At 44.4% G+C, this 14,490-nt stretch overlaps 1 protein-coding gene across 1 annotated transcript; it reads left to right on the top strand.

Annotated features, from left to right (window-relative positions):
• The first annotated feature begins 2,590 nt into the window (after positions 1-2,590).
• On the top strand, positions 2,591-4,171 carry LOC123410906 (probable O-methyltransferase 2). The gene is made up of 2 exons (XM_045103832.1): positions 2,591-3,486; positions 3,616-4,171. The coding sequence occupies exons 1-2, from the start codon at positions 2,677-2,679 to the stop codon at positions 3,913-3,915; spliced, it is 1,110 nt and encodes a 369-aa protein (XP_044959767.1). The 5' UTR covers positions 2,591-2,676; the 3' UTR covers positions 3,916-4,171.
• Positions 4,172-14,490: the final 10,319 nt, after the last annotated feature.

Genomic DNA, 14,490 nt, shown 5'->3' with positions numbered 1-14,490 from the left:
GAAACATTAAAGGCTATATGAACAGTGCGCCATAGTAGTTTTGCAAGATTGCAGTCTAGAAATAAGAGTCTTATTATTTCATTGCTATCACAATAACAACAATTAGGTCTCCCTCTCCATCTTCTTTTTATCAAGTTATCTTTGGTTAATACCACCCCTTTGTGTATGAACCATATAAATTTTTTAATCCTGAGAGGCACTTTGATATTCCAAATATGCAATGATCTGGGTAGTGCTCCAGTGTTAATAAGATGCGTGTACATGGACTTTATTGAGAATACACCATTCGCAGCTAAAGTCCAGCAAATACTATCTGCCTGGTCAGATAACTGTATGCGCATCAGTCTGCTGACCAGATGTAACCATTCATTTCAGCGTGCTCCCAGCAAAGTTCGCCTAAACTGCATATTAAGAGGTACCGATTGTAGTACCGTGGACACATAGTCATGCTTACGTTGTGCAATATTATAAAGCAGTGCATATTGTAGTGTTAAAGGAGTGTCCCCAAGCCAAGTATCTTCTCAAAATCTTGTTGAGGTACCATCCCCAACCACAAATTTGACCTTCTGAGAAAAAGTCATCTTTATCTTCATTAACCCTTTCCAGAAAGGTGAGTCGTTTGGTCTAGATGTAACATGCGCTAAAGTCTTGGAATGTAAGTACTTATTCCTTAATATTTGAATCCACATCCCCTCGGTCTCTGTGGATATCATGTATAGCCATTTGCTAAGTAGGCATATGTTCTTTACTTCCAGATTTTCTATTCCCAAGCCTCCTTGATCTTTTGGTCTACATATAATATCCCAACGTGTCAACCTGTATTTCTTCTTACCCTCATCACTTTGCCAGAAGAAATGATATCTGTAAGAATCTAATCTTTTCCGTACCCCTACTGGTACTTCAAAGAAAGACAATAGGAACATGGGCAGGCTTGTTAGTACAGAATTTATTAGTACTAGCCTCCCCCATATGACATAAGCTTGCCCTTCCAGCAACTTAGTTTTTTCTCGAACCAATCTTCAATACATTTCTATTCCTTATTCATTGGTCTTCTATGATGAATAGGAATGCCCAGATAACTAAAAAGTAGTGATCCCATTTCACATCCAAATAGCTGTTTGTATGCATTTTGCTCCTCTTTTGCCTTCCCAAAGCAAAAAAGTTCGCTTTTGTTGAAATTAATTTTCAGCCCCGAAAGATGTTCAAATAAACATAAAAGTAGTTTCATATTCCTGGCTTTAGACATATCGTGTTCCATGAAAATTATCGTATCATCCGCATATTGTAGTATAGATACACCCCCCCCCCCTCTACCAGATGCGGAATAAGGCCTCCCACTTGACCCTTTTCTTTGGCCCTATTAATGAGTATTGTCAACATATCTGCTACAATGTTGAACAACACTGGGGACATGGAATCACCCTATGTTAATCCTTTGTGTGTTTGAAAGAAATGGCCAATGTCATCGTTAACTTTAATCCCCACACTGTATTTCTGAATGAAAGTATCAACTGATATCTCCATCTTTCATTGAATCCTTTCATACGTAAGGCATGTTGAAGAAATGTTCATTTGACTTTATCATATGCTTTCTTGAAACCCACTTCAAAGATAACCCCATCTAGTTTCTTTGAATGTATCATGGGTGTAATGAATTAAAAAATATTTAAGAGATTCCCTTACAAATGTTGTGCTAGTTAAATTAAAATTGACTTATTAATTACATTAACTTTGAAAGAAACTGCACAACTTTTTCGACAGTGAGTTTTGTCAGCCTATGTTGCGGCTCCTCTCTATCTTGGCCATTGGTTCGGTTTGTATTTCAAAGGAATCCAAGTGGGTACCAATGGGATTTTGGTTCAAGTCAATTTTAGACATTCAAGAACTACCTAAGCATATGAGTACCCGTATATTTCCTCAAATTTTGTCGTATTAACTAGGGGCTAGAAAGGAATGGTTTCCTTGTCATCAAAAAGTGTGTCAATCGAATAAGGTCCTTTCTGATTCAACGAATTTTCGTACAAATTATGGAGGATTAGAATCTCTTAGGATTTTTGCTAAATTGACCACTTGATTTGTATGATTGAATTCCATATATGAATTTTTCCAAAGGATTAATTTGTGTTTCCAGTCGTCATGAAATTCCAACTATGTGCTTTTCCTATTTATGTGTTCTTAGAATGCTATGAATCAAAGTGGCCCTAAACATTATTAGGACTATGCAGATTTGCTGATTTAAAATTCAAATATGTGCATGGCTAATAATTTTGGTACCAATCAATGTGGTAGAAGTGAAGATAACTACCCCATGACCTCGCGCCTTTATATCTGAAAAATATATATATCCACCTCGCGTTCCACGAGAGAGTGACGCTAATTAATATTACATTTAGGTAGTACATACAGCTAATAATGTCAACAGTGTAGAAGCTAAGCTGTGGTGACTGACAAAGCAGTCAGGTCGCATAGTAGCTGAACAGTGACAAATAAAAACCACCTCGCGCTCCACGCGATGGTGACGCCAGTTAACAAGTAAACTAATGCTACTATCAATTTCAGCCGTGGCACGGTCTATTTAAACCCCGCTCTCGTTCTCATAAGATAGTACGGGAAAAACATCAGATTAGGTCAAGCTGAGCAGAGAAATATCAGCCAGTGATCGAGACGGAAAGAGCAATGGCCGCCCAGGTACCGGCGATCGAGGTTCCCACTGATGCCGAGCTGCTGCAGGCTCAGGCCGACCTGTGGCGCCACACCCTCTACTACCTCACGTCCATGGGGCTCCGCTGCGCCGTCAAGCTCGGCATCCCGACGGCGATGCACAACCTCGGCGGGGTCACCTCGCTGCCCGACCTGGCGGCCGTGCTGTCCATCCCGGCAAGCAAGCAGCCGTTCCTCGGCCGCCTGATGCGCGCGCTGGTCACCTCAGGCGTCTTCGCCGCCGGCGGCACCAACAACTCCGGGGCGGAGCTCTTCCGCCTCAACCCACTCTCCCGTGTCCTGGTGGATGGTGTCGATGCGGAAGAACACCACAGCCAGACGTCCTTCGTGCTCGCCGGGACGTCGCCGCACTACATGGAAGCCGCGCTGGGGATGGCCGAGTGGTTCAAGAAGGACGTCACCGGGCCGGTGCCATCGGTGTTCGAGGACGTGCATAGCGCGTCGCTCTTCGACGAGAGCACCGCGGCCTTGGACCCAGAGCTCGACGCGCTGGTCACAGATGGTCTGGAAGCCCACGACAACCTGGGTATCGGCACCATCATGCGTGAGTGCCATGACCTCTTCAAGGGGCTTGAGTCTCTCACAGACTGCTGTGGTGGTGATGGAAAGACGGCGAGGGCCATCACCAAGGCACACCCGCACGTCAAGTGCACCGTGCTGGATCTCCCCAAGGTCATAGAAAAAACTCCATCCGACTGTGTAGTCAACTATGTCGCTGGTGACCTGTTCCACACTGTCCCAAAGGCTCAGGCCGTGATGCTCAAGGTACGTATTTAATTTTTCTGCGATACATGGGATATTGATGGAAACGGTGCCTTAATATTCATATTTCACTATTGCAGACAAGTCAATTGATTTTGCGAGGCTAACAGGGTTATATATGTTTTTTCGTAGCTTGTGCTGCACCACTGGAGTGACGACGATTGTGTGAAGATCCTAACCCAGTGTAAGAATGCCATTCCTTCCCGTGAGGAGGGAGGGAAGGTGATTGTCATTGATATCGTGGTCGAACCATCATTAGGACCTGTCATGTTTGAGGCCCAGACTCTCATGGACATGCTCATGCTTGTGTTCACGAGGGGCCGTCAACGTAGCGAAAATGACTGGCGAGACCTCTTCATGAAAGCAGGGTTCACCGACTACAAAATTATCAAGAAAATGGGTGCACGAGGTGTCATCGAGGTCTACAAGTAAAGCCTTTCTCAAAAGTTTATCTAACAAGGGATACTCTGAAGTACCCTTGCAGTGTGCTTTGTTTATGTATGGATGGTGTGCTCCGATAAAGAAAAATAAAGGGGGTTCCTTATGTTTGCAAGGATATTATCATGTAACAGCTTCAGCGACAAGCTTGTAATTCCTATCGTCTTTAATTTGTATTTTTTTAAGTATTAAACAATAAGTTTGTTTGTGTATGTATATTGATATAATTAATGGGTGTGTTTCTTTCTCACATACTACAAGCTTATGGTTGCAAATACGAGAAGCCATCAATGTAATAAGGATATCTAGTGGGAGCATGAGATGTCTGCCTAAAATCTACTATGCAAATTTATTTTTACAGACTTTGTTGGACATCCAAGCATAGTTCTGTAAAACATTAGCAAATTTCCCTCGTGTGGCTTATTAGTTCATGGGAGGTGTAGGATGAAGATGATTCTCTCTCAAACAATTCTGCAATCAAATAGAAAGAGTATCTTGTGTCATCAAAACACCCAACACATTTTTTAATTGTATACGTGCACTAGTTTGATGAAGAGGTGATGATAGATGTGTAATATGGATGACAGAAATAACTTCTTATAATCTGAACAAATAAAAACAATAAGGTTGAAAGTAACAAAAGCGAACAAAAACGGTGTCTCAATGCTTAAAAACAAGGCCTAAGGTTCATAAAGATCATACAACAACAACAACATATGATAAGTATCAGTTAATCTTTATGTCACCTAGAATACCCTAATGTCACCACGGATATCCGCAAGTCAAGAAATGCATCAAGTGATCTCGAATCTAAATGAGGAGAGGGAGAGAGAGAGAGAGAGAGAGAGAGAGAGAGAGAGAGAGAGTTGCGGCAGTGGAGTAAAAGTTCTGTAGGATCTAGGTGATCCCTCCACGCCGGCACTGTAGGGAAACGTCGCATGGGAAACAAATATTTTCCTACGTGCACGAAGACCTATCATGGTGATGTCCATCTACGAGAGGGGATGAGTGATCTACGTACCATTGTAGATCGTACAGCAGAAGCGTTAGTGAACGCGGTTGATGTAGTGGAACGTCCTCACGTCCCTCGATCCGCCCCGCGAACAATCCCGCGATCAGTCCCACGATCTAGTACCGAACGGACGGCACCTCCGCGTTCAGCACACGTACAGCTCGACGATGATCTCGGCCTTCTTGATCCAGCAAGAGAGACGGAGAGGTAAAAGAGTTCTCCGGCAGCGTGACGGCGCTCCGGAGGTTGGTGATGACCTTGTCTCAACAGGGCTCCGCCCGAGCTCCGCAGAAACGCGATCTAGAGGAAAAACCGTGGAGGTATGTGGTCGGGCTGCCGTGGAAAAGTCGTTTCAAATCAGCCCTAAAACCTCCGTATATATAGGTGGGAGGGAGGGGACCTTGCCTTGGGGCTCAAGGAGCCCCAAGGGGGTCGGCCGAGTCCAAGGGGGGAGGACTCCCCCCCCAAACCGAGTTGGACTTGGTTTGGTGGGAGGGAGTCCCCTTTCCTTCCCACCTCCTCCTCTCTTTTTTTCTTTTCTCTTGATTTTCTCTTCTTGGCGCATAGAGCCCTTTTGGGCTGTCCCACCAGCCCACTAAGGGCTCGTGTGCCACCCTCAAGGCCTATGGGCTTCCCCGGGGTGGGTTGCCCCCCCCCCCCCCCCGGTGAACTCCCGGAACCCATTCGTCATTCCCAGTACATTCCCGGTAACTCCGAAAACCTTCCGGTAATCAAATGAGGTCATCCTATATATCAATCTTCGTTTCCGGACTATTCCGGAAACCCTCGTGACGTTCGTGATCTCATCCGGGACTCCAAACAACATTCGGTAACCAACCATATAACTCAAATACGCATAAAACAACGTCGAACCTTAAGTGTGCAGACCCTGCGGGTTCGAGAACTATGTAGACATGACCCGAGAGACTCCTCGGTCAATATCCAATAGCGGGACCTGGATGCCCATATTGGATCCTACATATTCTACGAAGATCTTATCGTTTGAACCTCAGTGCCAAGGATTCATATAATCCCGTATGTCATTCCCTTTGTCCTTCGGTATGTTACTTGCCCGAGATTCGATCGTCAGTATCCGCATACCTATTTCAATCTCGTTTATCGGCAAGTCTCTTTACTCGTTCCGTAATACAAGATCCCGCAACTTACACTAAGTCACATTGCTTGCAAGGCTTGTGTGTGATGTTGTATTACCGAGTGGGCCCCGAGATACCTCTCCGTTCACACGGAGTGACAAATCCCAGTCTTGATCCATACTAACTCAACTAACACCTTCGGAGATACCTGTAGAGCATCTTTATAGTCACCCAGTTATGTTGCGACGTTTGATACACACAAAGCATTCCTCCGGTGTCAGTGAGTTATATGATCTCATGGTCATAGGAATAAATACTTGACACGCAGAAAACAGTAGCAACAAAATGACACGATCAACATGCTACGTCTATTAGTTTGGGTCTAGTCCATCACGTGATTCTCCTAATGACGTGATCCAGTTATCAAGCAACAACACCTTGTTCATAATCAGAAGACACTGACTATCTTTGATCAACTGGCTAGCCAACTAGAGGCTTGCTAGGGAAGGTGTTTTGTCTATGTATCCACACATGTAAATGAGTCTTCATTCAATACAATTATAGCATGGATAATAAACGATTATCTTGATACAGGAATTATAATAATAACTATATTTATTATTGCCTCTAGAGCATAATTCCAACAGTCTCCCACTTGCACTAGAGTCAATAATCTAGCCCTCACATCACCATGTGAATTACATTGTAATAAAGCTAACACCCATACAGTTCTGGTGTTGATCATGTTTTGGCCGTGGAAGAGGTTTAGTCAGCGGGTCCGCTACATTCAGATCCGTGTGCACTTTGCATATATTCACGTCCTCTCCCTCGACGTAGTCGCGGATGAGGTTGAAGCGTCGTTTGATGTGTCTGGTCTTCTTGTGAAACCGTGGTTCCTTTGCTAAAGCAATGGCACCAGTGTTGTCACAGAACAAGGTTATTGGATTCGGTGCGCTTGGCACCACTCCAAGATCCGTCATGAACTGCTTCATCCAGACACCCTCCTTAGCCGCCTCCGAGGCAGCCATGTACTCCACTTCACATGTAGAATCTGCTACGACGCTTTGCTTGGAACTGCACCAGCTTACTGCACCCCCATTAAGAATAAATACGTATCCGGTTTGCGACTTAGAGTCGTCCGGATCTGTGTCAAAGCTTGCATCGACGTAACCTTTTACGGCGAGCTCTTCGTCACCTCCATACACAAGAAACATCTCCTTAGTCCTTTTCAGGTACTTCAGGATATTCTTGACCGCTGTCCAGTGATCCACTCCTGGATTACTCTGGAACCTACCTTCCATACTTATGGCCAGGCTAACATCCGGTCTAGTGCACAGCATCGCATACATGATAGAACCTATGGCTGAAGCATAGGGGACGGAGCGCATATGCTCTCTATCTTCATCAGTTGCTGGGCACTGAGTCTTACTCAATCTCGTACCTTGTAAAACTGGCAAGAACCCTTTCTTGGACTGTTCCATTTTGAACCTCTTCAAAACTTTATCAAGGTATGTGCTTTGTGAAAGTCCTATCAGGCGTTTTGATCTATCCCTATAGATCTTAATGCCTAGAATGTAAGCAGCTTCTCCTAGGTCCTTCATAGAGAAAATTTTATTCAAGTAATTCTTTATGCTCTCTAAAAACTCTACGTTGTTTCCAATCAGTAATATGTCATCCACATATAATATTAGAAACGCCACAGAGCTCCCACTCACTTTCTTGTAAATACAAGATTCTCCAACCACTTGTATAAACCCAAATGCTTTGATCATCTCATCAAAGCGTTTGTTCCAACTCCGAGATGCTTGCACCAGTCCATAAATGGATCGCTGGAGCTTGCACACCTTGTTAGCATTTTTAGGATCGACAAAACCTTCGGGTTGTATCATATACAATTCTTCCTTACGGAAACCGTTAAGGAACGCCGTTTTGACATCCATCTGCCAGATTTCATAATCGAAAAATGTAGCTATTGCTAACATGATTCTGACGGACTTAAGCATCGCTACGGGTGAGAAAGTCTCATCGTAGTCAACTCCTTGAACTTGTGAAAAACCCTTTGCCACAAGTCGAGCTTTATAAACGGTCACATTACCGTCAGCGTCCGTCTTCCTCTTAAAGATCCATTTGTTCTGAATGGCCTTGAGGCCCTCAAGCAGTACCTCCAAAGTCCATACTTTGTTCTCATACATGGATCCTATCTCGGACTTCATGGCTTCCAGCCATTTGTTGGAATCTGGGCCCACCATTGCTTCTTCATAATTCGCAGGTTCATTGTTGTCTAACAACATGATTGATAAGACGGGATTACGGTACCACTCTGGAGCAGCACGTGGTCTCGTCGACCTGCGTGGTTCGACAGAAACTTGAACTCGAGTTTCATGATCATCATCATTAACTTCCTCCTCAACCGGCGTCGCAATGACAGAGGTTTCCCCTTGCCCTGCGCCACCATCCAGAGGGATGAGAGGTTCGACAACCTCGTCAAGTTCTATCTTCCTCCCACTCAATTCTCTCGAGAGAAACTCCTCGAGAAAAGCTCCGTTTTTACCAACAAACACTTTGCCCTCGGATTTGAGATAGAAGGTGTATCCAACTGTCTCTTTTGGGTAACCCATGAAGACGCACCTTTCCGCTTTGGGTTCCAGCTTTTCAGGCTGAAGCTTTTTGACATAAGCATCACATCCCCAAACTTTAAGAAACGACAACTTTGGCCTTTTGCCATACCACAGTTCGTATGGTGTCGTCTCAACGGATTTTGATGGTGCCCTATTTAAAGTGAATGCAGCTGTTTCTAATGCATAGCCCCAAAATGATAACGGCAAATCAGTAAGAGACATCATAGATCGCACCATCTCTAATAGAGTACGATTACGACATTCGGACACACCATTACGCTGTGGTGTTCCAGGCGGTGTTAACTGTGAAACAATTCCACATTGTCTTAAGTGAGCACCAAACTCGAAACTCAGATATTCACCCCCACGATCAGACCGCAGGAACTTGATCTTCTTGTTACGATGATTTTCCACTTCACTCTGAAATTGCTTGAACTTTTCAAATGTTTCAGACTTGTGCTTCATCAAGTAGACATAACCATATCTACTTAAATCGTCAGTGAAGGTGAGAAAGTAACGATATCCGCCGCGTGCCTCCACGCTCATCGGACCACACACATCGGTATGTATGATTTCCAACAAGTCACTTGCACGCTCCATTGTTCCTGAGAACGGAGTCTTAGTCATCTTGCCCATGAGGCATGGTTCGCACGTGTCAAGTGAATCAAAGTCAAGTGACTCCAAAAGTCCATCAGCATGGAGTTTCTTCATGCGCTTTACACCAATATGACCCAGGCGGCAGTGCCACAAAAATATGGCGCTATCATTGTTAACTCTAACTCTTTTGGTCTCATTGTTATGTATATGCGTATTGCTATCAAGATTCAATATGAACAATCCTCTCACATTCGGTGCATGACCATAAAAGATGTTACTCATAGAAATAGAACAACCATTATTCTCTGACTTAAAAGAGTAACCGTCTCGCAATAAACAAGATCCAGATATAATGTTCATGCTCAACGCAGGCACTAAATAACAATGATTTAAGTTCATTACTAATCCTGACGGTAACTGAAGTGACACTGTGCCGACGGCGATTGCATCAACCTTGGAACCATTTCCTACGCGCATCGTCACTTCATCTTTGGCCAGCCTTCGCCTATTCCGCAGTTCCTGTTTCGAGTTGCAAATATGAGCAACAGAACCGGTATCGAATACCCAGGCACTACTACGAGAGCCGGTTAAGTACACATCAATAACATGTATATCAAATATACCTGATTTTTCTTTGCCCGCCTTCTTATCTGCCAGATACTTGGGGCAATTGCGCTTCCAGTGACCCATACCCTTGTAATAGTAACACTCCGTTTCCGGCTTAGGTCCAGCTTTGGGTTTCTTCGTCGGATTGGCAACAGACTTGCCGCTCTTCTTCGAATTGCCCTTCTTGCCTTTGCCGTTTCTCTTGAAACTAGTGGTCTTATTCACCATCAACACTTGATGCTCTTTACGGAGTTCAGACTCTGCGACTTTCAACATCGCAAACAACTCGCCGGGAGACTTGTTCATCCCTTGCATGTTGTAGTTCAACACAAAGCCTTTATAGCTTGGCGGCAGTGATTGAAGGATTCTGTCAGTGATAGCTTCTTGCGGGAGTTCAATCCCCAGCTCAGCTAGACGGTTTGAGTACCCAGACATTTTGAGCACATGTTCACTGACAGATGAGTTTTCCTCCATCTTGCAAGCATAGAATTTATCGGAGGTCTCATACCTCTCGATCCGGGCGTTCTTCTGAAAGATAAACTCCAACTCCTGGAACATCTCAAATGCTCCATGACGCTCAAAGCGACGTTGAAGTCCCGGTTCTAAGCCATACAAGACTGCACATTGAACTATTGAGTAGTCCTCCTTACGTGCTAACCAAGCGTTCTTAACATCCTGATCAGCCGTAGCGGGTGGTTCATCTCCTAACGCAGCATTAAGGACATAATCCTTCTTCCCAGCTTGTAAGATTAGCTTAAGATTACGAGCCCAGTCTACAAAGTTGCTTCCATCATCTTTCAACTTAGCTTTCTCTAGGAACGTATTAAAAATCAGGATGACTGTCGCGGGAGCCATGATCTACAACACAAATATATTCAAAGTGGACTTAGACTATGTTCAAGATAATTAGAGTTTAACTTAATCAAATTATTCGCTAAACTCCCACTCAAAAAATACATCTCTCTAGTAATTTGAGTGGTTCATGATCCACTTACACTAGCTCAAGTCCGATCATCACGTGAGTTGAGTATAGTTTCAGTGGTAAGCATCCCTATGCTAATCATATCATCTATATGATTCATGATCGACCTTTCGGTCTCATGTGTTCCGAGGCCATGTCTGCACATGCTAGGCTCGTCAAGCTTAACCCGAGTGTTCCGCGTGCGCAACTGTTTTGCACTCGTTGTATGTGAACGTTGAGTCTATCACACCCGATCATCACGTGGTGTCTCAAAACGACGAACTGTAGCAACGGTGCACAGTCGGGGAGAACACAATTTCGTCTTGAAATTTTAGTGAGAGATCACCTCATAATGCTACCGTCGTTCTAAGCAAAATAAGGTGCATAAAAGGATTAACATCACATGCAATTCATAAGTGATATGATATGGCCATCATCACGTGCCTCTTGATCTCCATCACCAAAGCACCGGCACGATCTTCTTGTCACCGGCGCCACACCATGATCTCCATCAACGTGTTGCCATCGGGGTTGTCGTGCTACTCATGCTATTACTACTAAAGCTACATCCTAGCAAAATAGTAAACGCATCTGCAAGCACACACGTTAGTATAAAGACAACCCTATGGCTCCTGCCGGTTGCCGTACCATCGACGTGCAAGTCGATATTTCTATTACAACATGATCATCTCATACATCCAATATATCACATCACATCATTGGCCATATCACATCACAAGCATACCCTGCAAAAACAAGTTAGACGTCCTCTAATTTTGTTGTTGCATGTTTTACGTGGTGACCATGGGTATCTAGTAGGATCGCATCTTACTTACGCAAACACCACAACGGAGATATATGAGTTGCTATTTAACCTCATCCAAGGACCTCCTCGGTCAAATCCGATTCAACTAAAGTTGGAGAAACCGACACTTGCCAGTCATCTTTGAGCAACAGAGTTACTCGTAACAATGAAATCAGTCTCTCGTAAGCGTACGAGTAATGTCGGTCCAAGCCGCTTCAATCCAACAATACCGCGGAATCAAGAAAAGACTAAGGAGGGCAGCAAAAAGCACATCACCGCCCACAAAAACTTTTGTGTTCTACTCGAGAAGACATCTACGCATGAACCTAGCTCATGATGCCACTGTAGGGGAACGTCGCATGGGAAACAAAAATTTTCCTACGCGCACGAAGACCTATCATGGTGATGTCCATCTACGAGCGGGGATGAGTGATCTACGTACCCTTGTAGATCGTACAGCAGAAGCGTTAGTGAACGCGGTTGATGTAGTGGAACGTCCTCACGTCCCTCGATCCGCCCCGCGAACAATCCCGCGATCAGTCCCACGATCTAGTACCGAACGGACGGCACCTCCGCGTTCAGCACACGTACAGCTCGACGATGATCTCGGCCTTCTTGATCCAGCAAGAGAGACGGAGAGGTAGAAGAGTTCTCCGGCAGCGTGACGGCGCTCCGGAGGTTGGTGATGACCTTGTCTCAGCAGGGCTCCGCCCGAGCTCCGCAGAAACGCGATCTAGAGGAAAAACCGTGGAGCTATGTGGTCGGGCTGCCGTGGAAAAGTCGTTTCAACTCAGCCCTAAAACCTCCGTATATATAGGTGGGAGGGAGGGGACCTTGCCTTGGGGCTCAAGGAGCCCCAAGGGGGTCGGCCGAGTCCAAGGGGGGAGGACTCCCCCCCAAACCGAGTTGGACTTGGTTTGGTGGGAGGGAGTCCCCTTTCCTTCCCACCTCCTCCTCTTTTTTTTCTTTTCTCTTGATTTTCTCTTCTTGGCGCATAGAGCCCTTTTGGGCTGTCCCACCAGCCCACTAAGGGCTCGTGTGCCACCCTCAAGGCCTATGGGCTTCCCCGGGGTGGGTTGCCCCCCCCCCCCCCCCCGGTGAACTCCCGGAACCCATTCGTCATTCCGAGTACATTCCCGGTAACTCCGAAAACCTTCCGGTAATCAAATGAGGTCAACCTATATATCAATCTTCGTTTCCGGACTATTCCAGAAACCCTCGTGACGTCCGTGATCTCATCCGGGACTCCGAACAACATTCGGTAACCAACCATATAACTCAAATACGCATAAAACAACGTCGAACCTTAAGTGTGCAGACCCTGCGGGTTCGAGAACTATGTAGACATGACCCGAGAGACTCCTCGGTCAATATCCAATAGCGGGACCTGGATGCCCATATTGGATCCTACATATTCTACGAAGATCTTATCGTTTGAACCTTAGTGCCAAGGATTCATATAATCCCGTATGTCATTCCCTTTGTCCTTCGGTATGTTACTTGCCCGAGATTCGATCGTCAGTATTCGCATACCTATTTCAATCTCGTTTACCGGCAAGTCTCTTTACTCGTTCCGTAATACAAGATCCCGCAACTTACACTAAGTCACATTGCTTGCAAGGCTTGTGTGTGATGTTGTATTACCGAGTGGGCCCCGAGATACCTCTCCGTTCACACGGAGTGACAAATCCCAGTCTTGATCCATACTAACTCAACTAACACCTTCGGAGATACCTGTAGAGCATCTTTATAGTCACCCAGTTACGTTGCGACGTTTGATACACACAAAGCATTCCTCCGGTGTCAGTGAGTTATATGATCTCATGGTCATAGGAATAAATACTTGACACGCAGAAAACAGTAGCAACAAAATGGCACGATCAACATGCTACATCTATTAGTTTGGGTCTAGTCCATCACGTGATTCTCCTAATGACGTGATCCAGTTATCAAGCAACAACACCTTGTTCATAATCAGAAGACACTGACTATCTTTGATCAACTGGCTAGCCAACTAGAGGCTTGCTAGGGAAGGTGTTTTGTCTATGTATCCACACATGTAAATGAGTCTTCATTCAATACAATTATAGCATGGATAATAAACGATTATCTTGATACAGGAATTATAATAATAACTATATTTATTATTGCCTCTAGGGCATAATTCCAACAGGCACGGCACCAGAAAAGGGCTTCAGGTGATATCACTTCGGAACAGTGGCTTGCGGCGGCAGAGTAAAAGTTCTATGTTTCTTTGTGAGGGTTTGTTTGTTTATAGGAATTTCATCGTTGGAATCAAATTAAACGGAACCACCAGGGGACGCGCCCTACCCCCCTAGGCATGCTGGTGTGGCTTGTGGACACCTCATGGGGCTTTTGATTGCCTCCCGAAGCTTCTGAGTTCTCTTTTGTTTTAAAAAAGATCAAAAAATCATCGTGTTTAGACCTTTATAGGTATTGATTTTCTGTAAAACCAAAAATAAGTAGAAAACGGCAACCGGACACTAGATTAATATGTTAGCTCATAAGAATATTATAAAAGTCCACCAAAACCATATATAATTGATATAAATATAGTAGCAATACTTAATAAATTATAGATACGTTGGAGACATATCTCTGTCCCCAAGCTATAATAGTGTTAACCTTTGATCACATAGACAATGATAATTATAATAATAGGTAACATCATTACATTAGATTTAACATATCATAAAGTGTTAATGAAGTATCTTGCAACTTTTCAAGATTATATTGCAAACATAAAGTAATCAATGAATTAAAGATGACGACTAGGTACCCGCATTGAGGATAACCCATCATACTTATACAATGCTCGACAAATTTCTATTGGAGGAATGCATGCAAACCTAAGA

The sequence above is a fragment of the Hordeum vulgare genome, chromosome 7H (genome assembly GCF_904849725.1).
Source record: "Hordeum vulgare subsp. vulgare chromosome 7H, MorexV3_pseudomolecules_assembly, whole genome shotgun sequence".
NCBI classification, from domain to species: Eukaryota; Viridiplantae; Streptophyta; class Magnoliopsida; order Poales; family Poaceae; genus Hordeum; species Hordeum vulgare.
This window is presented reverse-complemented; position numbering and strand designations above follow the sequence as displayed.